At 40.5% G+C, this 22921-nt stretch overlaps 1 protein-coding gene across 2 annotated transcripts in view; it reads right to left on the bottom strand.

Annotated features, from left to right (window-relative positions):
* Nucleotides 1-22921, bottom strand: part of PDE7B (phosphodiesterase 7B) — a 157059-nt gene that overhangs the window by 76847 nt on the left and 57291 nt on the right. For both annotated transcript variants that reach the window (XM_083731683.1, XM_083731684.1), the window contains exon 2: nt 5702-5762. In XM_083731683.1, coding sequence (XP_083587809.1) covers nt 5702-5762 — 61 coding nt within the window. The remainder of the gene's footprint in view (nt 1-5701; nt 5763-22921) is intronic.

The following is a 22921-nucleotide window of genomic DNA, read 5'->3' as shown; positions in this document are numbered from 1 at the left end:
GGAAGACCAAGCAACTGCAGCAGGGGATGGGGTGAGGGAGGGATCTGGTGGGCCCAGAACAAAGGGGAGCTCAACAACTGGGACCAAGGCTGGCTTATCCATAATGCTATTGAAGCAATGCCTGCAAAGGGGCTCAGAGAGTCCTGAATTTAGCAAACTAACTTCCTCATGAGGCCAGCCTGGTGATGCCTCACTGGGGGGGGGGGTCATTGAAGAAACAATGGTACTGATGACCAGACATTAGCCCTTCATGGGAAGACCCTTGAAGCTGTGAAATGGGAATTGCCAGGGTTGCAGGGGGCGTGATGTCACCAAAATTAAAAGTGCCTTTTGCAAGAGACTTTTGAAGTAGAGGTTACCAGGGTGACAAGGGGCAATGGTATGCCCCGCAGAGGATCTTAAGGTCCACAAATGACAACACTTTGGAGGTCCCAAGTTGCAAGGTGGTTAGAGTGGTCTCAACTAGGTCCAGGGCCTATTCAGAATCACAACTATGATTTAGAATCGAGCACAAGAAGGGGTGTGTGCTGAATTTTGTCTCCACACAGGGCACCACTGAAATTTGAGACTAAGATTCGCCACTGTTATGGGAGAAGCGACAAGAGACACTCTTGAGGTATAACGATCTGCACCCTCTCCACTGAAAGGTTCAGGTTGCAAATATGTGTAAATAAACCATATTTCATAAAAGCACTTGTGCCTTAATTTTCTGAAGGAAACAAAAACCCTGGTTTAGGGCCAAGGCCCCTGGAATCTCATGCACCTCTTGGCACATTCATTCAGAATGTTAGTCATTGTTGCATTGACTGCAAATAACAGGAATCCCGCTCTGCTGCCCAGCTCAAAAATATTCTACTCCACCCCTGGGACACACACACACCCAGCCAGCATTCTGTACTTACTGAGGATGCTCAGTCCTCATTGGGGTATTCTGAGCCTCCTCCTCCCAGACACCCTTAGACTTCTCATTCTAAAGATTTCTGTCCTTCTGCAAACCTTGAGGTTCCCAAGCCTGCTGAAGATGTTCCATTTGTGTGTGTTGCCTTTTCGGTTGCGTAAGGATTTACACTTGGATGAGTTTGCTAGTAGTAAAAAGACGAATGGTAGGTGATGAAAATAACAGGTATTTGTGCCAATTGACAACACACAAGAGCCCTGTTTTTCGTTTCTTTAGTTCGGAGCAGAATTTTGAACACAAATGTATTTTGACATATAAATCTGCCTGGCTTTCAACATTGGCAATTGGCCTTACATTCAATGGTGATGATTTATAACATTCTATTAATACGGTCTGATTTTTCATCCTGAATGAAGAGCCCTTTAGAAACTCTAGGGATTGTAAAATGCCGAGGTTACTGTTTTATTTCTGGGTCTTACAAATGAGCGGATCTCAGTTCTACTTTACAAGTCGCTTACCAGACGAAGCTGCACTTCTTACAGATACCGTGATCTGTTTTCATCCAGAGAAACAGTCTGGAAGGGCAGGCTTCTTCAGGCATAAAGGAAGTAACATGCAATGATTTGGTATGTCAACACAAACAGGAGGCGGAGAATATGAGCAGGAGCAGTTACTGTAGATTCTGTGTTAGAGATGAGAGAAGAAACCAAAAGCTTGACAAAGGTGAGTGATGACAAGTAAACAAGCAAACACCATGCATGAAAAGAAGTGAGCGTCTTCAGAGTGAAAGGGGGAAATAATTTGAGATCTGGAACAAGGAAGCTTATTTCACAAACTAGAGGACGGGATAACTAAAATCTGCAATGTGAAGTTGGCAGGAGGGAAGTAGGGACCTCAGAAAGAGAGAAATTTCTGCCTAAAAGAAGAAGTCAGGCTAGCGGCTATGTCTGTGTGATAGAAGAGCAAGTTAGCAGAAGCAGAAGCAACAGCTTCAGAATTTGACAAACCTGTTGCTATGGCTACCTAGCCTACCAACCAACTTTCAGACAACCAGAATGTACTCAGAAATACAATTCATGCTGCGTACAAAGGGGACACTGCATATACTCACATTTACAGAAAAGTAGATGGGGAAAAAGAGCTTGATATAAGATTATTACTATTATTATTATTAATGAAAGGCAAAAGCTTTGTTGCTGTTTTCTAGATTATAAAAGGGATAAGACTGTGGAGGATGAGAAGATTAAGATTAGCCAAGAGATTTTGCTTTTCAAGGCCAAACAGCAAATGGCACTTCTAAGCCAAGATGTGCAGAACACTTTAGTAGCTACAGCAATATGGGGATAGTGGAATGCACTGCATAGGCAGGGTTATTTTTTAAAAATTGACAAAAACTTAAACTTGGGTTACCATGTTACTCTGACAGTAACTTGTTTTAAGTCTGTTTTAACACTGAATTTTAAACTGTTGCAAACCCACCCTGCGGCCTTCTGATGAAGGACAGGTAATAAATTAGTTGTTGTCACCATTATTATTTGTTAGGGTTAAAAACAGGAATATTAGCTTGAAGAATAATACCGGGGGGGGGGGGTACCCAATCACAGCTAAATTAAAACCTTGGGTTCCATTTTGTTAGTTCCACACTTTCAAGCCTACCTGCGGCAACCATGCAGTTCCTCCACCATCAATTGCTGTGTCCTGTCCCCCCGGCAGCTCTACTGTTTATTAGTAGTTCACTTACATCCTACAACTTCTGCTCTAAATATGGCACTCATACAAGTTAACAAACATGTCAAACGCTGACATCATCAATGCCAGGAGAAAAACTATAAACATTAAAATACTAAAATAATATTTTATAACTAAATCACAGCAGAGCCCAGAAACAATGCCAGAAAAAAAAAACACTCCGACACCAAGCCTTTTTGAGGTGCTGCTTAAATGAACTAAGTGAGGAGGAGTGCTGCATATTCTAGGGCAAACAGATTTGTGACACCAACACTATCTCCAAGACCACCTCCATCAACTTCAGCATTGAGAGTTAAGCAGTGGGCTGAGTGGTCCACAAATAAAATTCCAATCCTGCTTTTGGAATCAAGATGTACCACTGTACACTCAAAATTAGACAATTGCTGGATGTGGCACTAGGTCACAGAGGATCATCTCAATAGGTCATGGCCATGCCACTTCCTGCAGCCAATCAGAAGCAGGACCTTCCTGCAGCCAATCAGAAGCAGTATTTTAGTTTCTGAACATTTTGGAAGTCTAATGGACTTCTGGAACGAATTCCGTTCGACTTCCAAGGTATGACTGTAGTTGTAACCAGTTAACTAATGAGCTGATTAACAAAATTAGAATCTCATAACTGTTACATAATGAATATGCCCAAATGGAGGATAATAATTATTCTAACTAAAGGACACAATTTTTTAATTGTGTGGAACACAATGCATGGTACAGCTGCACTTTATCACAGAGAGCAACTTGAACTAAAGGCCACAGTTTTATCAATGTCATTAATGAGTTATTTGTACCACTGTTCTCTTATTCTCTGTGGAAAAACTGTATGGACTGTTTTGTGAGAACCGTGAAAACTTACTGCCAAATTACACACAATTTATATGCACCCAATATAGGGAGGGGGGAACTGATTCACTAGCTCACACAGATATTCAGGAATGATTGTCTATAGGGCAGACCCAGAAGGATGGCAGCACTGCACCACATACAGGGGTACCTCGGGTTAAGTACTTAATTCGTTCTGGAGGTCCGTTCTTAACCTGAAACTTTTCTTAACCTGTAGCACCATTTTAGCTAATCGGGCCTCCTGCTACCGCCGCGCCGCCAGAGCACAATTTCTGTTCTCATCCTGAAGCAAAGTTCTTAACCCGAGGTAATATTTCTGGGTAAGCGGAGTCTGTAACCTGAAGCGTCTGTAACCTGAACCGTATGTAACCCAAGGTACCACTGTATTGTCACCTACAGCTCCCAGCTAAAACCACTCCAATGTATCATCAGTGATCTACAGCTTATTTACAATGATACTTCCATCTCACAGGCACTGGGTAGATCACAAGAGCACTTTATTGCTGCCCCAACTCCTCAAATGCCCCTCTGAGGGAAATAGAGTGGGTTTATTCTTTATTTATTTATTAAATTTCTACACCACCCTCCACAGTTTAAAAGGCCATGGATTGTTTAATTAGCCAGAGGTCTGGGAGAAGACAAATGTTTTTGCCTGGAGCCTAAAGATATGTGAGGAAGGTGTCAGGAAAGCCTCCCTAGGGAGAGTATTCCACAAGTGGGGAGTCGTTCCTCCTTTTCTCATGGAGGAGGCACACAAAGAAGGGCCTCAGATTATGACTGCAGGGTGTGGGTCAGGTTGGTTTAGATTCAGCTGATCCATTGCCAACCTTACTCTATCCCCAAAATACTTCATTACAGGGCCTTGTGCTGGCTATTGCTGGTGAAATTCATTACCAGCTTGTCAACAGCCCATATCTTAAGAGGTGCTGTAGGGACTTCTGTCACTGTGGTGGTGCTGCTCTCCCTCCCGACCGCTGCCAATACAGTTAGTGTAGGGCGGGAGTATGGACTTCTGCTGAATCATAACCTCTGCCAGCAGCATGAATCAAGTGCTAAGATTGTTCTGTCACACTGCCACCTCTCTGACATTGCATATAATATGCAGTGGTACCTCGGGATAAGTACTTAATTCGTTCCGGAGGTCTGTTCTTAACCTGAAACTGTTCTTAACCTGAAGACCACTTTAGCTAATGGGGCCTCCTGCTGCCACCACACAGCTGGATCCCGATTTCTGTTCTTATCCTGAAGCAAAGTTCTTAACCTGAAGCACTATTGGTCTTTAAGGTGCTACTGGAAGGAATTTTTTTTGGGTTTCTGGGTTAGCGGAGTCTGTAAGCTGAAGCGTATGTAACCCGAGGTACCACTATAGATTCCTGGACTATTTGGAAAGTCTGAAAACATGGATAAAACAATTAAATACTGAAGTTTTCACACATGGTCTTTCCTCCTCACCAGTGCAAGCTGGTCCATTAGGGTGAATGAGGTACAAACCTCTTTCTGTCCTCAGCCAGGTTCCCCACTTGCCTGCCTTCTGACCTAGAACCAGTTCACTGGCTGTCAACTTCCTTCTCCTTAATTTCTGTTTTGCCCCTTGTAGAACTCAGCAGGGGCAAAACTAGAATTAGTTGGCTCTGATTGTCACTGGCTCTGGCTCCACCTTCTGTTGGCCTCTCAGCCTACCAGTTCTATTACGCACCAGCCCACACTGTCTCTCCTCATAGCAAATTAACAACAGTCCCAATTGACTTCTCACTTAAAATCAGCACACATCAGACCGTCGAAGTAAGCTGCTTTAGATATGAAACAGTTTGTTGTTAAACAGAATTAAAACTGATAAAAGTAAGAACCTGTGCTCTTTATGTTGCGTAGTTAAAATAATAAAAAAGCAAGTTGATGCAAAAATGAATAAATAGATGCAGTTCCAGCTATGCAGTGTCTTGTCACAATCTGCATTTAGATTTCGTAGCCAACAGTCAGAAATCACTCTGTCAACAACTTTCTACAAGTGAACTGAGGGCTCATTATAATCAATTAGTGCTCATATGCATTCACTATTCATACCAGTTGCACCAAAGCCAACTATACATCCAGAAGAATTATGGCTACCAACCAAGCTCATTAAAATGCAGACACTCTTTGAAAAGAAACACCTCATTAAAACAGTGCATATTTCTCCACATACCAAACTCCAGATTAAAGAGAATGGACTCCACTTACCTAGCATGCGAACACATTTGGCACTCTGCTCTGGGCTATCGAATGAGATTTCTCCACACCTCTGGGGAAAAGAAAGGAGAGGAAAACATATTCAACGCAAAACCCAATATTTAATCCACATTAGCTTTACAACTTTTACTGCTTTTGTTTTCCATATGCCTTCATCCAAACATTAGAAATCAGTGTCATTTTAGAAGCCAAAGTTCTCTGTTAACCAGAGCCTTTTTATTAAGTGAGAAAATATGCCTTGTTCATCTCCTCCTCTTGCCTTGAGATCAGGCTAATAAGTAACCCTTGCACTTTGGGATGCAGGGTGGCGGTAAGCCTTAGGAAAGGAACCTGGGTTTCTCGTCTATTTATTTTGCCTTTCTTTTCAGTTTGGTTTGTCATCAGTGTTTTGCTTGAGTAGGAATTTAACCAGTCGTTTCACTGAACTTATCATGGGAATTTATAGGACTTTAATTATCAGGACATTAACTGTACTGTATCTTGCATTATGTGGAGATGCTGGAGCAGGATGGTTGCTTTATTGTCATACAAGGTCAAGGTGGCAAGGCTTCTGGTATTTACACCTGGCCTGGTTAATCCATAGTCTTCCTACTGCCTGCCATTTATATATTCCTATTTCCCTTCTAATGTTGTATGTTCCCATTTCCCTTCTATTCCTGAAGAAGGATAATGGAAATTCATGATTTCAGTTGAGCACAGGTCCATTTCAGACACGTCACAATCACTGCATTTTCTTCAATTGAAAAATTTCATTGAAAAAATCACCTATTTGGAAAAAGTCATATACATCATAGAGGTAAAAAATGAATTAAAAGGATGGCAATAACAATTTTGATCAAAACTGTATGGAACACTAGCCTACTGAAAAAACTAACCCATAAACTACAGTTGTTGAGGGAACAAAAAAAAATGGACAACTTCACAAAGATTTGGCTTAACTTTATTATGTATGCAAGTTTTCCAGATAATAATCAACACACCCCTCCCCGCACAGCATATAGCTCTATATGGCTAGAGTGATCGCCCAATAGAAAAAAGGCTTTAGGTTTCAAATCCTTTCCCTGCTCACACTCACATTTACACAAACACATACTGTTCTTCATTATCCAATAAAGGAAGCATTGAGTTCATTAATAATCATCCTTACACTAGACTCGCCGGAATCTCTAAATATTTATCACTAGATGACTGCCACTCAAATAATGCTGATGAATGTACTTGAGAAATATTGTATTATTTTCTGTTTATAGATTTTTATGTCTTTATTTTCTTTCTTCTTTTTTGTCTTCCTTTTGTTGACACCTGATTCTTCATAGATATAATACTATGAGGTCTCACATTAGAAATGTTTCTTATTTGTTTTTATATTCTATACATTGAGAGTTTATAAGTGTTCTACATGGTTAAACCAGCGGCGTAGCGTGGGTTATCAGCACCCGGGGCAAGGCAAGTAATTTGCGCCCCCTAACCCGGGGCAAGGCAAGTACAGTAATTTACTCTCCCAAGCAGCAGCAGAGAGGCTTCTCTTTCCCCCGCGCTCTCCCGGAGCTGCCTCTTTTCTTTCCTTTTTTTCCTTTCTCCAAGGCTTTTCGCTTTCTCTCCTTAATTGATTCCCCCTCCACACCGCGGCGTTTCCTGGCTGCTTCCCCCCCCTTCCCCTCTCTCTCCTCCTCGCTCTGCTTGCCTTGCCCTGCCCTGCCTGAGGGCACCCTGAGGAGACTCCGCTCTCCTTTTTGACCAGGCGAGGTGGAAAAAAGGGGAAAAGTCTCTTCCCGCCCCCTCGCCCGACTCCCTGCTTGGCTCGGCTCACTACCCAGGCGGCCAGTGGAGAGAGAGCCGCATAAAGCTCCTCTCCCTCCGCTTCGCCAAGCTGTCAAACCCGGCAGCAGCGGCAACGGCAGCAGCAGGCGCAGCCAGACCCCCGCCAGCCAGCCCGCCCGCCCGCCCGGCTTCCTCTCCTTTTTTTGCCCGCGGCAGAAGGCTTCACTCTCCCCCTTCCGCGACCTCCTCGCCAAGCCGAGCGAGCGCGGGCTCCCTAACCCGTGGATTTTAGTAGGGGCAGAGAGCTGCTAGTGCGAGTGCGCCCCCCGCCCAAGTTGCGCCCGGTGCGGCCGGCACCCCTGGCACCCCCCACGCTACGCCACTGGGTTAAACTGTTAGATTTTAAAAAGTGAATAAAAATTATAATTATAAAAATGATTTTTAAAAAATATCGGGGGGTTCCAAGATGGGCCTCCATATATTTTTTACTCAGCTGAATGGAAGAGTTCAAATGAAGTTTCATGAAAAATGGATTCATTCCTCAAATATGTTTTAGGAGCCATGGCTCTACACCGGTGAGCTCATTCAATATTTTCCAAGAATGCAATACATTTTACTCTGGTTTACCACAAGGAGGAAATGGACTATACAGTAGAACACTGTTTGGTCAAGAAAATCATTTTTTCCTTTCCTATTTCACAGTATTTAATAGGCTTCTTCATTTCTACTGATCCCCCACCCCCATTTAATAGAACAGAACTTTAAAAGATGCATACTGTATTGAGGTTATTAGTGCCAGAGGAGAAAGATAGCTGTATATTTTACTGGAAAACTCTGTGTATGGGGAGGTCTGTTCTTGAGCAAACAAATACTTCGTTAATTCTCATTTGATTTTTCTTTTGCATTCACTATCATTTATAAGCAACAAACATTTTTTCCTACTCTCACAAAGTATGCCTTTTGGATTCTTCATTATGACACAAGAATAAGGTCTGTGTGAAGGACCTTATATTTTTGTATGTTGTGGGAGCAAGAGAGCAGTGGCTCCTTCCAATCCTCCTTTGCTTCTCCTGTGCTATTCCTCTTTTTACCTCAATGTGCATTCGAGACCCTGTGCAAACAGTGCTCTGAATGCATGAAGGGCACTGTAGAGGCAGCAATCTGTCCCTCCAGCCATCCATTAATTGTACAGGCTACAGCATCAATTTATATCGCATGTAGTGGCATGACAAATTTGGCTGCCTCCCAACGGCTATTAGAATCATTCCACTTGCCATGGCAAGCATCTCAGACCACACCTGGGTACTGATAAGCTAGAATGTGTGCAGAGGAGGGTGACCAAAGATCTGGAAACCAAGCCTCATAAGGAATGGTTGAGGGTACTGGGTATTGTTAGCCTGGAAAAAGAGGAGAGGAGATATGATAGTCATCTTCAAATATCTAAAAGGCTGTCACATAGAAGATGGACAAGCTTGTTTTCTCCTGCTCTGGAGGCTAGGGCCTGAACCAATGAATTCGAGTTACAAGAAAGGAGATGCCTACTAAACATCAGGAAGACTTTTGATACTAAGAGCTGTTTGACAGTGGAATGGACTTCCTAGGGATGTTGTGGACTCTCATCCCTTGGAGATTTTTAAGCAGAGCTTGGATGGCCATCTGCCATGGATGCTTTAGCTGAGATTTGTACATTGCTGGAGGTTGGACTAGATGACTCTCTGGGTCCCTTCCAAGTTTACAATTTTATGATTCTATGACATGCATTCTATGAGTCTGTGATTACACTGTGTTCTGGAAGGACGCCAAGTCTCTCTGAAGTGCAATGTGGCATCCATGACAAGACCCCACACTTCATCTCTTGGAAATCTGTAGAATCTTGGCTGTCAGAAACATTTTAAGCAACACCAGTCAAGTGATTGTGTTTTGTTCCACAGCTCATAACTTCCCTAGATTGCTGGCTAGTAGCTATGAGACCACAACATAAACAGTAGCATTGGAGAAATCATGCTGAAGTGGATCACATTCCAATGCTGGTTATGTAGGAATTGTTGGGAATCTGGACTAGACTTTATTTAATCTCCATTGAGATGGATGGTAAATTTAGGGTGTAGCAGGTCACACGCATAATAAATCCATGTGTAATTTAGTTTCTATACACAGGAACAATAGATGATAGCGGCAGGAAGGCATGACTGGTATTACATCAACGAAGTTGACAAATTCAGTACTAGCAGCAAAGACTAACTATTAGCACACTACAAAAATCCTTCTGAACTTGATGGAAACATTGAACCTCCTATCATGGGATCTGCCCAAACCAAATTCACACAATCTTCTCCTTGGTTTTTATTTCAATAACACTTACTTTTTTTGGTTATTTGCCCAAGGCTAACAATTTAAAGTAACTGCACCAACTTTTATAAATAGCAAAAAAGTTTTTTTTAAAAATCGGCACACTAAATACAGTAGCATCTTATAATAAATCCAGATCTTCTGTACAAATACCACAATTCAAATATTTGTGGGATCCCTCTCCAGCATGTGACCAAATGGGTAATTTATGTTGAACAGAAGACCATTTGTAAAGGACTTGTTGCCTCTCCAGCCCAAGATGCTCCCTGCATGTGAAACTAACAATCAAATGTTACTTTATTCCCTTCAGTTTTGAAAATGGTAAGCCAGGCCATGGAACAAACTTAACTTCAATGCAGAGCAAAAATGAACCCCAGAACTTCAAAATGTAATATGTTCCTAACAGATCATCTGAAGCCACAAAATAGCAAGTGGCATTTTGGAGGGAGGGGGAAAAAAAGGAAGCATGCTTTTCGCTGCTGCTGATGACAAACATCTGAATGCATTTAGAAATAGCCTCAAATAGTGCCTACTTTGAGAAGCACACACACTGCGTTTTCATGTGGCTCAGAATACTAATTCAGCAATATTCTTTGCAATTAAGAGGGGGAAGGGTGCCTTTAAAACTAGTTGGAAAATAGAAGGCATGTGACATCCTTCCTAAAAGCAAAGCTAACATTCTATTTATCTCAGTTACCATCGTTTAATGTTTTTAAATCCCAAAATACAAAAGTAAGTTGGGGAAAACATTTTTGCCAGCAAAAATTGCATGGGGAAAATTGATACCACCTAATGCAAACTTGTAAGAAGATTTCTTCAATATTCTAAAGCCTGGAGAGGAGGTTCAATTACCTGTCCCCCCCCCCCCCCCAAGACCCCACATGTTTAAATTATCTGAAGGAAAGCGGAATGCTTTTAATAAATTTAACAGATGAGAAAATGCATCTCTCACTGCGTTAGCTGTAAAGTAACTGCTTGTCGATCCTGTATTATAAATGTAAAATTAAGGAGTGTTCCAAAAATCAGCTGAGTTAAATAAATTCTCAAAGGCTTAAAACAGCAGTTCTGGGATGATTTCATAATATTTGAAAACACTGGGCCACTGAGAAAACATGCCATATCCCTTCAGCCATGGCCAGCATATCTGACTGTGTGCGTAACTACACATTACACACATACACAGGAAACAAAAACTCAGTGGCTACTTTTCTTAACATTTCCCTTTTTTTAAAAAAAGCATTGAAACTATGTGTGGGGCAAAGTAGTTTCAGGAGATGAGTGGGGCATTTGGAACAAAAAACAACAACAACCAGCAGGTGGGACAAGGGTTAAGCAATTGCTGCAGTTTCTCTGCTCCAAATTGCCCCAACACTATTTCCTCTAGTAAAAAACCATCACATTATTGTTTCATGCAGTGCCGCTGAGAAGTGGGAACAGAAGGCACAGATGCACCAGACCCACAGGCAGCAGGGGTTCTGAACTCTAAGCTTTCCTTAAAAAAAAAAAAAAAAAGGTAAAACACTAGGCTTCCTGGAAGTGAAGATACAAAACAAAATGTGCAGGTGCCCTTTTGTGAAACGAGCCAGGCGGCCTGCTCCCACCTTACAGGATTTTTAGTCAATAACTGAAGTCAGAGTTACAGATATTCATTTCTTATATTTTTATTTAAAATATATAACCAAGTTGCCCAGAAGTTTACTGTTGTCATTTTTAGTCACACTTGAGCTCTTTGCCTGATTTAGGATTTGTATTAGAGATGGAGGAGAAATTCAATTCAGTCTGCGTTTAAGGGCAAATCTATCAAACCTGCACTTTCTGAAAGAGTATGAGAACTGAAAAAGAGCAATCGTTCAAAATCCACATTTTTGTGAATTTTTTAGTATTATCTTACTATGCAGTGTTTACAAAATCACACATTAAGGGAAAGTGTGTGTGAAATGAATACATTAGTGAAAATAGCTTACAGAAATGTATTATATTGGAGGAAATTGCTGGTAAAAAATGTGTACGTTACTCAGAATGTATAAGAAAATAGGCTTATTAGAAGAGATTCGATATTTATTTAAAGAACTTCACAAATTGCTGCAGAAATGTGGAGAACTGAATTTAATATTGGAAAAATGAGAAACTGAGAAGAAATTTCTGTCTTCTGTAGGTTCAGCAAAGGTCCCGATCCACTTACGGTGCACTGGGCCCAGAAAATCCCATCTGTCTCAGTGGTTACATAGTTATGTTATCTAATTGGTTGCTAAACTCTAGCTGAACAACAGTTGATTGAACAGCTTCTATGCAAGTATAAAAGGACCAGTGAACTCATACAGCATGATGTTGGCCCAGAAAACTCTGTTTACCATGTGAGACAGCTAATCAAAGACAATTTTGTGGGGTCTAATATGGGCTTCTGCTCCACTGAAATCATGAATTTCAAGAAGCACAGCATGCCTGCGGGAGTTATCTACATCTCCTTCTAGCAAGAGTACACTGTACTGATTTATACCTGGAGACATGCTGATAAGCAATGTGGAAAGGTCCTTATATTTACTGCAAAATGTATAAGAGGCACAATTATTTCCCCACTCTGCAGAGATGGGAGAAGGGGCATTACTAGGTAATTAAAGGACTTGTGGCAGAGGCCCATGACACAAATTTTCATAAGTGTATATAGTGTCTTTGAGCAACTTACGATGATGTCTGTGGTGTCACCAGCACTACCCTTTATAGCAGGGGTCAGCAAGGTTTATCTTGCTTGGGCTGGATCTCTCATCCGCCTGCAGTTTCCAGCGCTGCAGAAGCGAGTCCCTGCGCCACGCCGGTTTAGCACAGCGTGTGAGTGGGCAGCTCGGTTTGGGGGTGGTTTGGGGGCCAGTCAAACAACCTCCGCGGGCTGCTTCCGGCCCATGGGCCTTAGGTTGGTAACCCCTGATTTACAGCATGCCCAGCTGTCCTGTAAACAAAGCTTTTTTTGAGGGGGTGAGGGAAGAGATCAGGAGATTTGTGGCCTGGCATCAAAGACCTGGGTCTCAAGCCCCCTGAGCCAACCCTAGCAGAAATGTGATTCAGTTTGCAGGTAAGGGGAAACTTAACTAATCTGGACTTTCTGAAACAATAGACAAGCCAAAACACATTCCAAATTCTGTAGCACAGATCTCCAGCCAATTAATGTGTGCAAAACTGTATGTACTAGGGTAAAGTGTGCATTAAAATGTACATAGGTAAAGGTAAAGGGACCCCTAACCATTAGGTCCAGTCTTAGAAAAAAATAATTTGGAGAAATTTGCATTAAAATCCTGATGCATTTTCATGAGGACTTTTAAAGAAACTGCTAGCTGATGTGGAAGAACGGATAACTGACAAAATTTGGAAAAATGACAAAATGAGAAAAACATATGGACAGTTGTGCCCATCCCTAGAAGGCATAAAGGTTGTGGTGGTACTGAGGCTGAGAGAAGAGCAGCTGATCTACAACCAGCTTATGAGTTAAGCAATGAAGCAGTATTTTGATCCAGCAGCTCCTTCCTTTATGGCTCATACTCTTACAGCATATTCCTAAATACCAGTATGTTTACTCTGAAGTAACACTCAATGGGGCTTACTCCCAGGAAAGTGAATATATGAACACAGTCTTCATTGCTACATTACACCAACTCTTAATCAAGGTGCAAAATGCTCCCAATGGTTCTTTTTGTTTTATTGACATGATTCGTTTTCCAGATGTTTACAGAAGGATAATTTGTTCCTGAAACATCCTGCTTCTTTTGCAGCCAGCTGCCTTCTAGGCAACAACTGCAGGGCATTTTTTTCATGCACAAAGAGCAAGCATATCCTTTAACCTCTTCCACTTAGTTAGTTTTAGAATATGAAAAACCAGAAAGAAGCATAACTACTGATTTTTGCCAAAACAGGAAGAGGTCTGTAAAATTAGTAGCAGGGAGACAACCCAATCCTTCACGGTGGCTTTAGTCTTACAGAAAGAAGTTAGGACACACAACTATATCATATCTGTCAGTAAGAGGGGTCGATAGTAAAGAGTCAAGGCTTTACCATCTAAACTAACTGAACATAGAACTGCACACTATTCATAATTTTTCAAAGTTTAAATCTAAGCTACTGAATTTTGAACACATTTTTTTCTCAGTGGAAGAGATGCATAACTGTATGCAATAACAATGCATGGGATGGATTTTGTCCTTAAATCTTAAGTGTTCTTCATATATTTTATGGATTAAAGCAATGTGTTAATGTACTAAATTAAAAGCTTTTTCACCTTGTTCTTCTTCACTCTAAGCATCAAATCAAACTATGTGTGTGTCTCTGTGTGTGCACACATAGTCTTCAACTGTGAGAATGTATGTTCTAATATGCTTGCAAACTGTTGTCCTAGGAAAATTTGCTTGAGAGGGAAACATTTCCCTCGCTCCAACCTGGCTTTCTTAAAAAGCCAAACCTGGCAGGCAAGGAATGATGTCACACAGTCATGTTGCCAATATGATTCCCCGACTGGCTGGGATCTCCTCGGGAACAATGCCCTCCACTTGTTTTTTGAAATAAAAAGTGGTGTTAAAGCTGCAAATCAGGGAGAGAAGTTGTGAGTAGACATCTAATGCAATCTAACCCATTTTGTGGGTGAAAATTTGGTGGACCCCTAATGAACTGAGTACAAAATGCTGGCATTTTTCTTCCCTCCCTACTCTAATTGCTTAAGAAGTAATACTGCAAATAAGACTGTTATTCTGACCTATGCAAGGCAGTGCTCTGTGTTTGAAATAAAACATTATCTACATAAAAGACAGATGAGTAAGGCTTTCTGTAGTTTCTGTTATTAACCTCCTAAGATGTGTAGTAATTATTTGTTTTCCTTTATATTTCACATATACTACAAAGCCTACAGAATATTTTCAGCATTGTAGCAGCACTGATAAGAAATGAAGACACAGATAGGGTGCACCGCACATTTAATGCACCTGGCTTTTGCCAAGGAATACTGGGAATTGTAGTTTGCCCCTCATAGAGCTACACTTTCCAGGATTATTTGAGGGAAGCCATGTGCTTTAAATGCATGGTGTGAATGTGACGTAATCTTCCTGCACTGATACATATTTTTTTTCAAATTTGGAGTATATTTTTTGAGATGTGGAGGACTGAGTGGTATGGGGAAATGCCTACAAAGAAATGTGGTTCATATGTATCTAAGTAGACAATAAGGCTGTGACCCTGTATGCATTTAGGCTTCTTATCCCACGGGCTGTACAGAGGATTCAAAGTGAAGTGGGCAGTGAACCACATGTGTCTGTGCCACTTTTTCCATTGATTCCTGTGAACTACAGAAAACACCTTGTACTTTTCCAGTGACATAACTATGGCAGTGCAAATTACCCTATTGGGTACAAGTCGCCCTACTGGGTATAATAGAAGTCTGTTTTTATTCTGTCTTAGAATGATTGTATCTGAAGTAATTGGTTACATAAATTAGCAAGAGTTAGTTAGCCTACATTAAACATGCTCGGGCTACTATTATTTCAGAGTTCTGGAAATTTACTCATTGTTTACATGGAATAGTAAACCACTAGGAAGATGATTAGGCTATAAACCTAATCCCCATCTTCTTTTTTAATTGTGGTTGGCAAGCAGGTTCAGTATTGAAGGCTTCATGTTATAAGAAAGCAACACAGGCAGGCCAGGCATCTGAATTGCCCTAAGTTTGGATTTTCACATAGGCATGTATAAATGTCTATTACAAGTGTATACCAGAGTCAAGACTTGGCCCTCCTCAGTTGTATGGTTTTAATTTTCTTCTTATCTAAGCAGACATGCTTGCTTGTAGCTAATTAGAACAAAATGTAATGATATATATCCAACAGAAAAATAAAAATAGGCTGTAACTTGCTTTTTATGGGTGCATATAATTTTATTCCCTGTTTCAATGCATCTCACAAAGATCAGATGTTAAAAAGGAGTCTGTATTTAAGGCCAAACAAAACCCCCACCAACCTCTTAGGACGGCTACTCTTGCCATCTGGATGTAATGTAGTCCAGTGAAAGGATAACAAAGTTATGGTTTGGGTTTATAATGTTTTCTTTAGTGTTTTATGTGGTATTTCACAACCCATCGGGGCCTCCTCAGTTAGTACATTAGGAAACATCCACTGCAATATTAAATTCACTATGTAAAAAATTACGGTTTGCAAGAATCAAGTATTTAAAGGAATATCCCATTTAACTGATTTGGATCTCAGTCTTTTGGAATAATTTTAACTTTTAATGACCAAATAGGCAACCAGTTTGTGAACAATTGAGGTTTTATCTCACCAATACTACTCAACTATCTTGGTTTGGCTGTCTTTATACTCTATTAGACCTACGAAATGTGGAACATTGGCTTCCCAATCTTTCCTCAAAATGCATTACATATATATACTTTAGTTCATTAACCTTAAAAAACCCAGCACCACCATAGAATTTGTAATAAAGTCTTTTCCATGCATAGTGGTGTATTCAGTTTATAGGCATGGTATGAACAAATATGCAGAATTATTTAAAAGTGTAGACAAATATATTTATTAAAACTTTACTTATCCAAGTATATTAATAATACATAGGACTAGAAGTTATCCATAAACTTCAATAGTCACTGAAATCTGTACAGTTCCTTTAGGGAAACTGTTATATCATTAACATTAACTGCCTTAATTTGAAATCCAGATGCCAATGAACCATTCCTTAAAAGATGCAGAGGACAAGAAATTGGCTCTCTGGTCAGGGACTTCTTTAGTAGGCTTGCTTGAGCATCCTCTGAATCTTCTCTGCTTGTCAAAATATTTGACAAGCAGGACATGCAAAAGACAATGTCACAGTTGTCCCTGGAGACCTGGTTCCTGAAACCAACTGCTTTCTGTTGTCACTCTGGCACAAAACTGTCCTCAGAAACTGGTTGTGGAACTCTCCAACCCCTTTTAGCCCTCACAGCTTCTGCCCTGAATGATTTCAACCAATCTTAAGGTTCCTGCTAGGCACAGTTGCTATTGCTTCCTCTCAGATTCCTGAACTTCTTCATCTGAACTTGGCAATGCTGTGACTGCCGTTTTATATATCAGTCATTATTCTCTGGCCAATATCCTTCCACTTCTCTATCGGCCAACTCATTGGCCTATGTTCATGAAACAATTAGAGCCAATTGGTTCATCAACTGACCTATCAAAACCCAACCTTCTGGATTTTCCTATCCATTATATAAACTGAGAGGTCTAAATGTGAACCATTTACGACCTAAAACAGCTTCCATAGTAAATGTAGCAACTGTGGCCAGCATGTTTGTCAGGTACACTGTGCCAACAGTAAGTTTACCCCACAAAGTAACTGCTGGGCTTTAGTTATGTAACTTCTCACTGTTACTCACTCATAAACACAACAATATTACATATATAACTGTTGTTATTTCTATATTTACATAACATATTTTACCTCTTTTTTTTAATTCTCCACACAGCTTGAGATCTAAAGATATACAAACACATTATTTTATATTTTAAAGGGGGGCAACAGTTCAGTATTAATTTATTCCTAAACCTACTCTATGTGTTCTAATTTAAGAAAATCATATGCTCATGAAATTATGGCTGTGAGAATCTGAAATAGTTCAGTTAGATTTCTTATTATGCTTTGGTGGATCTTGAGTTCTCCAATCAACCAGAATGAACTGTAAGTGCATTGTGATGCGTTAGAGAGCCTTGATAAGTTAACTATCTTTCTACTCTTGCAAGCCCTATTTGGATGTTCATTATACTTGCATATAAGCAAGCTGTGAGGGGGCGGGGGGTGCAATTTCAACTCTACCCCCTCCAATGCACCACTTTCATTCCTTCTGCAGCCTTTAAGTATGAGATTGAAGATCTGAAGTGCGGGAGATTTCTCTACCTGTGGAGTGTCTCTTCATGATTTAAAACTCTGCACAATCAAAGGCAAGACTTTCACCCCAATCCAGTTTTATACACACACAGTTCTGTGTCACTAATTGAGGCAGGATGTGATGTGCATTCAGATGCACTATTGAATATACATTCCATAAAAAATAATATGAACTATTACTACATATGAACTATTAATATTATATTATTGATTAAATGCATGTGTCACTAATGCACAATATGTCTTAAGCAACTTAATAGTTAAAACACACTTTAAAAAACACACATTTAATGCCAAGTTATATGTACAAAAAATGCATATGTTGGGATAAAGTACAGTGGTACCTCTGGTTAAGAACTTAATTCGTTCCGGAGGTCCGTTCTTAACCTGAAACTGTTCTTAACCTGAGGTACCACTTTAGCTAATGGGGCCTCCCACTGCCACCACGATTTCTGTTCTCATCCTGAAGTAAAGTTCCTAACCCGAGGTACTACTTCCAGGTTAGCGGAGTCTGTAACTGGAAGCATTTGTAACCCGAAGTGTTTGTAACCCGAGGTACCACTGTATGCATAAAAAAAATACACAGCTTAGTGAATGTAACATTAAAAAATTAATCACACTGGGGAAAATTGCTTTGCAAAAAATGTGTATATTAAGATATATTTGCATTCCTTGTTTCTCAGTCACTTGCCGAAGAGTTTTTGCAAAGAGGGAACAAATATTCACCAAACACCGCACTCCCCCAGTTTTCACTCTGCACTCCAAATGAGAAGGGCCTTGCAAAATATCCTGGATAATGCAATGCATGTTGCTTGGAGGAATCCAAGGCTACCAGCAGCTCTGTGCCAAAGATACTAAGCACTGGGTAAACTCAAGGTTCCCTTCATAATGAAGATTAAGTACTTAAAAGTTCCCAGCCTTCCACTAAAAAGACAAGACAAAAAAATTCTGGTCACCAGGATATATTGCCAAGGCTGCTCTCAATGCAAGTCTCTTTGAAATGCACCCAGACAGTTGCTCCCTATAATCCAACAGGGTGTCTCAAGTCTGACACCTTACAAAATCATCTTTCAAAGAAACCCAGAGAACCTGATGGGTGGGGGCAGGGATACAGGACCCGTAGAGAAGCTGTCTGTCCTTACCTCACCTCATTCCAAACAACTGAAGAACCCTTAAGAACTTCCAAAGCCATGAAATGGGATGTTTGAAGACTGACTGAAAAGAAATTTATTGTCTCCCAAATACATAACAAGTATGCCTTTTTTGTTTCCAACATCCACAAGTGAAAATGAACACTTAGGATACAATCTTACATGCACTTACCTAGAATCAAGACCCACTGAGCATGCAGTGTCGTTCCTGATGGAAACTTCCCACTTTGTCCCCACTTTGAAGCCAAACACCAAATCCTCACTTTCAAGTCACACATGCATTATTCCATAAAATTTCTCTAACTATGTTTTCAAGCACATTGTCCTTGATTTGTCTTGTCATATGGGGATAGTGAGCTGCCTTACACCAGGCTAGACCAACCAGTATTAGCTACACTGGCAATAGCTCACCAGGTTTTCATATTTGTGTGATGAAAGGCAAAAAACAGTGGAACAATTTTATGCAATCTGGTGGGACTTTTAATCTTACATTTCACACAATGACCTGCACAACTCCTTACTTGCACCTAAAAAAGAAATATGGTGCATACAAATCTATTTTGTCCTACTGTTGCCACTGGCCAAATGGGTTTAGATATATTTCACAAAAAACTTGTTTTTCCAGAGGAAAAAGTGCACATTATGCGCAACAACCCCTCTTTCAAACTGCCTACACCTCTGCAAAGACAAAGAAACCCAAACACTCACCTGTCTCTAGCCTTTCTGCTGTACAATTTTGTTGCAAAATGCCAGTTTTCTGAAGGTTTACAATTAAATTGCATCAGTTTTACAAGTGTTTCACTGTGCAGGCAGAGATAGATGTTTTGGAACAGTGACAACACTCAGAACCACATACACATTACTTAAATTCACCTTAAATACTGTTTCCTCTTACTTACAAATGCTGCACAGACAGTGAAAACTCAGACCAACCAGCCTGAGAACCCACAGCACCTACAGTTAATAAGTGGAGGATCATTGTTTTCTATTTATCCCATGCTTATCCCATCCTTTCACGAAGGAGCTCAGAGGTGGCTTACATGGGTTCTCCTAATTTTATCCTCCTAAGAACCCTGTGAGGTAGATTAAGCAGAGAAGGAGTGATGGGCCCAAGGGACACCCAGAGGACTTAATGACTGAGTAAGCTTTTGAGCCTGATTTTCCCTTGGTCCTAATTACAGTAAGATAGCCACACTGTTCTTCACTTTTTAGAAATCTAGCTAGATGAAAAGAGTTCTACAGCAGGAGAGCACTTGGCCTTCAATGACCCCCCCCCAAAGCTACTAAAGCCACATGGATGCAAAGAAAGGAGGGGGGAATAGTTGCTTAGCACTAATTACATCACATATATTATGTAAGTGGTGCTCATGACGTTTGCAGAGCTTCAGTTGCATCCCAATCAACATGCTATCTTAGGTGGTATCGCATTTCCCCCAAATACAAACACATTGCTCTTTTAGTGCTGTTGGAAATGCACCAATCCCAGAAGAAAAGTATTACCTTAAGCCAAGACAGTGTGAGTAAGAAAGTGGAAACAAATGGTCATAGGAAGCCGCCTCAGCCGTCAATCTCAGTATTACACTGACTGGCAGTGGTTTTCCAGACAGGGGTCTTTCTCAACCCTTTGTGGAGTTACCAGGGATTGAACTAAGGCATGTGCCATGTTACTGAGCCATACTGCATTTGAACTGAACTGAAGAAAACCTGATCACGTAAGAAAAGACCAAGTATCCCTTCCAGATACTTTAGCCATTTGAAATGCCTATGAACCCAAAAGCTTATTGACTTGGAAAATTGAAAATTAGTGCTATATGGATATGGACAATTAGTAGAAATAAAATATATATATAATTTCTGGTTCTCATGATTGCTGAGAAAAACTTGGAAACAACTCTGTAACTCCCCTTCCTCCATTTCTTTTGCTGAAATACTACTTTTTAAAAACATCTGCTTTAAAAAACAAAAAAAGGAAAAATCCAGAATTGTGGAAAGAAAATTAATTATGTAGAGCTAATATACGGACACACATTTGACCTATACAGCCTGGTAACAAAGATGTCTGCTTCCTGGTTGGGTTTTTGGCACAGTTTACATGGTAGGCTGAAAAATACTAGTTGCAGCCCTTTGGCTCTAAAGTCCCATAGCAGCTGCTGATAAAAGTTTCTGTTCAGCCCATGCACACCTGGCTCAACCAATGTAAGGATTAGGCAGTCTTGTCCAAACCTATTGTTGTTGGTGGCTATGACACAACCACACACCTTTGACAGCTGCATTATGAGGACAAAGATTTGTCTGTATGAAATACAGAGTTCAGAAGGAGAAAACATCTTTTAATTGCAAGTCTAGTCATGTTCTTGTCTGTGTGATTTCTTGTTGCACATTATTATAAATGGGGAATCTGTGCGCTTTGAAACCAGTAGGACTCACGAGCCAGCTCTCCAGGAGGTGGCTGAATCCTATTGTTTGAAGTCTTTGTACCATGTTCATTGGCAAGGACCCAAGAAGCCCGACTCAGTTTTAGCTGGAGGGTCAGAAAGAGTGCTGCAGTTTACAGCCAAGCTTGGAAGATGAAACTGAGAAATAAAAATACACTGCAAGTTATATGATGGGTCAACAGGGGGAAACCTCTGTTCATTATAGGATTGTGTAAATGAAGCAGCACAGAATTCCCCGGAGACTGCACTGTTTAAAAAGCAGGTGATTGGTATGTTACAAGAAAGAGCATAAAGAGAGACGAGATTATTAGATGTAGTAAAATGGCTGTGGTGAATAAATCAGAATCTTATGGCAGTTGCCAGAATCTTACAATTGCCTAGATGGATAAAGATGTTCCCTTATTATATTCAGTATGAATATTTTCCCAAGTACTGTATGGCTGAGTTGAAGCTGGGGGCACTTTTCTCAAACATTTTCAGTAGCAGTGACACGTTTCCTTCTTTGGAGGATTCTGGGGGAGGGGGAGATGACATCAAAAGGAAAACATAGTATTATCCCATTCAGAGTGAGTGCTAAGTGAATAAAGGAAGCATTGCCCCCATTCTGCATTGGCTTCAGAGTGCCACATGGGCAAATCTGACTGGACAAATAAGTGCATGACATCATCAAACCCACTACAGGATCCTCCATTTGTCAGGGGTCACTATTCCAAGGAAGACAATAGGCTAGGTCATTAAGAAAATGAACCAAATAGGCAGCTTATTGAAAAACCAATGGACAGTAAACAAGGGTGAGTAAGAAAATTCCAACTCCCCCCAAAACTCTACTTTTGTCTGTTAAATTGAATCAAGCAAACAGCTGGTGCAGTCCTCATTTTAATCAGACCCCATGCATGATATTTCAAAAGTAAATAGGACTTACTCCCTAATGAATCTGCATAGGATTTCTATCCAAGACATCATTTTTGGCTCAAGAATTTTTTGGGGGGCTCAAATAACTCAACTAAATAATTAAAAAAGAAACATATTTATCTAAAGTGAAAGTAAAGTATGTACACAACTTAAGTACAAATGCATTTTTTTCAAACTGCTTAAACTAAAAAATTAAATAAAGTATCGACCTCCAACCAATGCCCCCAATCCTAAAGTACATTCTGGAGACTATAATTAATGGTGTGTATGAGGATCAACAAACTAAGGCTGAATCCAAATAAAATAGAGGACATAACCATTTATGAGCCATGGCAAGGGATTACCAACCTTTTGGGGTTGGTCAATGCATTTGGAATTTTTAGAAATCGCCATGGGTGCCAGTCACAAAATGGCTGCCATCATGTGTGACATAACACAAAATGGTGGCCAAGTGTGGGAGCAGCAAAGGTTAACTTGCAGCAATGGTGCCAAGGATGCTAGTTAGACTCTTACAACCCTCCATTAAGGTCACAGAGCTAATTGCTGAGGAAAGCCATAGACCAGACAACTCTTTATCCTTTTGGGCACCCTAGTGTGTATTTTGCTGAAAAATTCCACAATTTCTAATGCTGTCTACATATACTGAGTACAAGATAGTCTCTCAAGTACAAAAATAATTCTCCAGGACCCAAGTTTTTCTT

The sequence above is a fragment of the Podarcis gaigeae genome (genome assembly GCF_964106915.1).
Source record: "Podarcis gaigeae genome assembly, chromosome: 3".
Lineage (NCBI taxonomy): Eukaryota > Metazoa > Chordata > Lepidosauria > Squamata > Lacertidae > Podarcis > Podarcis gaigeae.
This window is presented reverse-complemented; position numbering and strand designations above follow the sequence as displayed.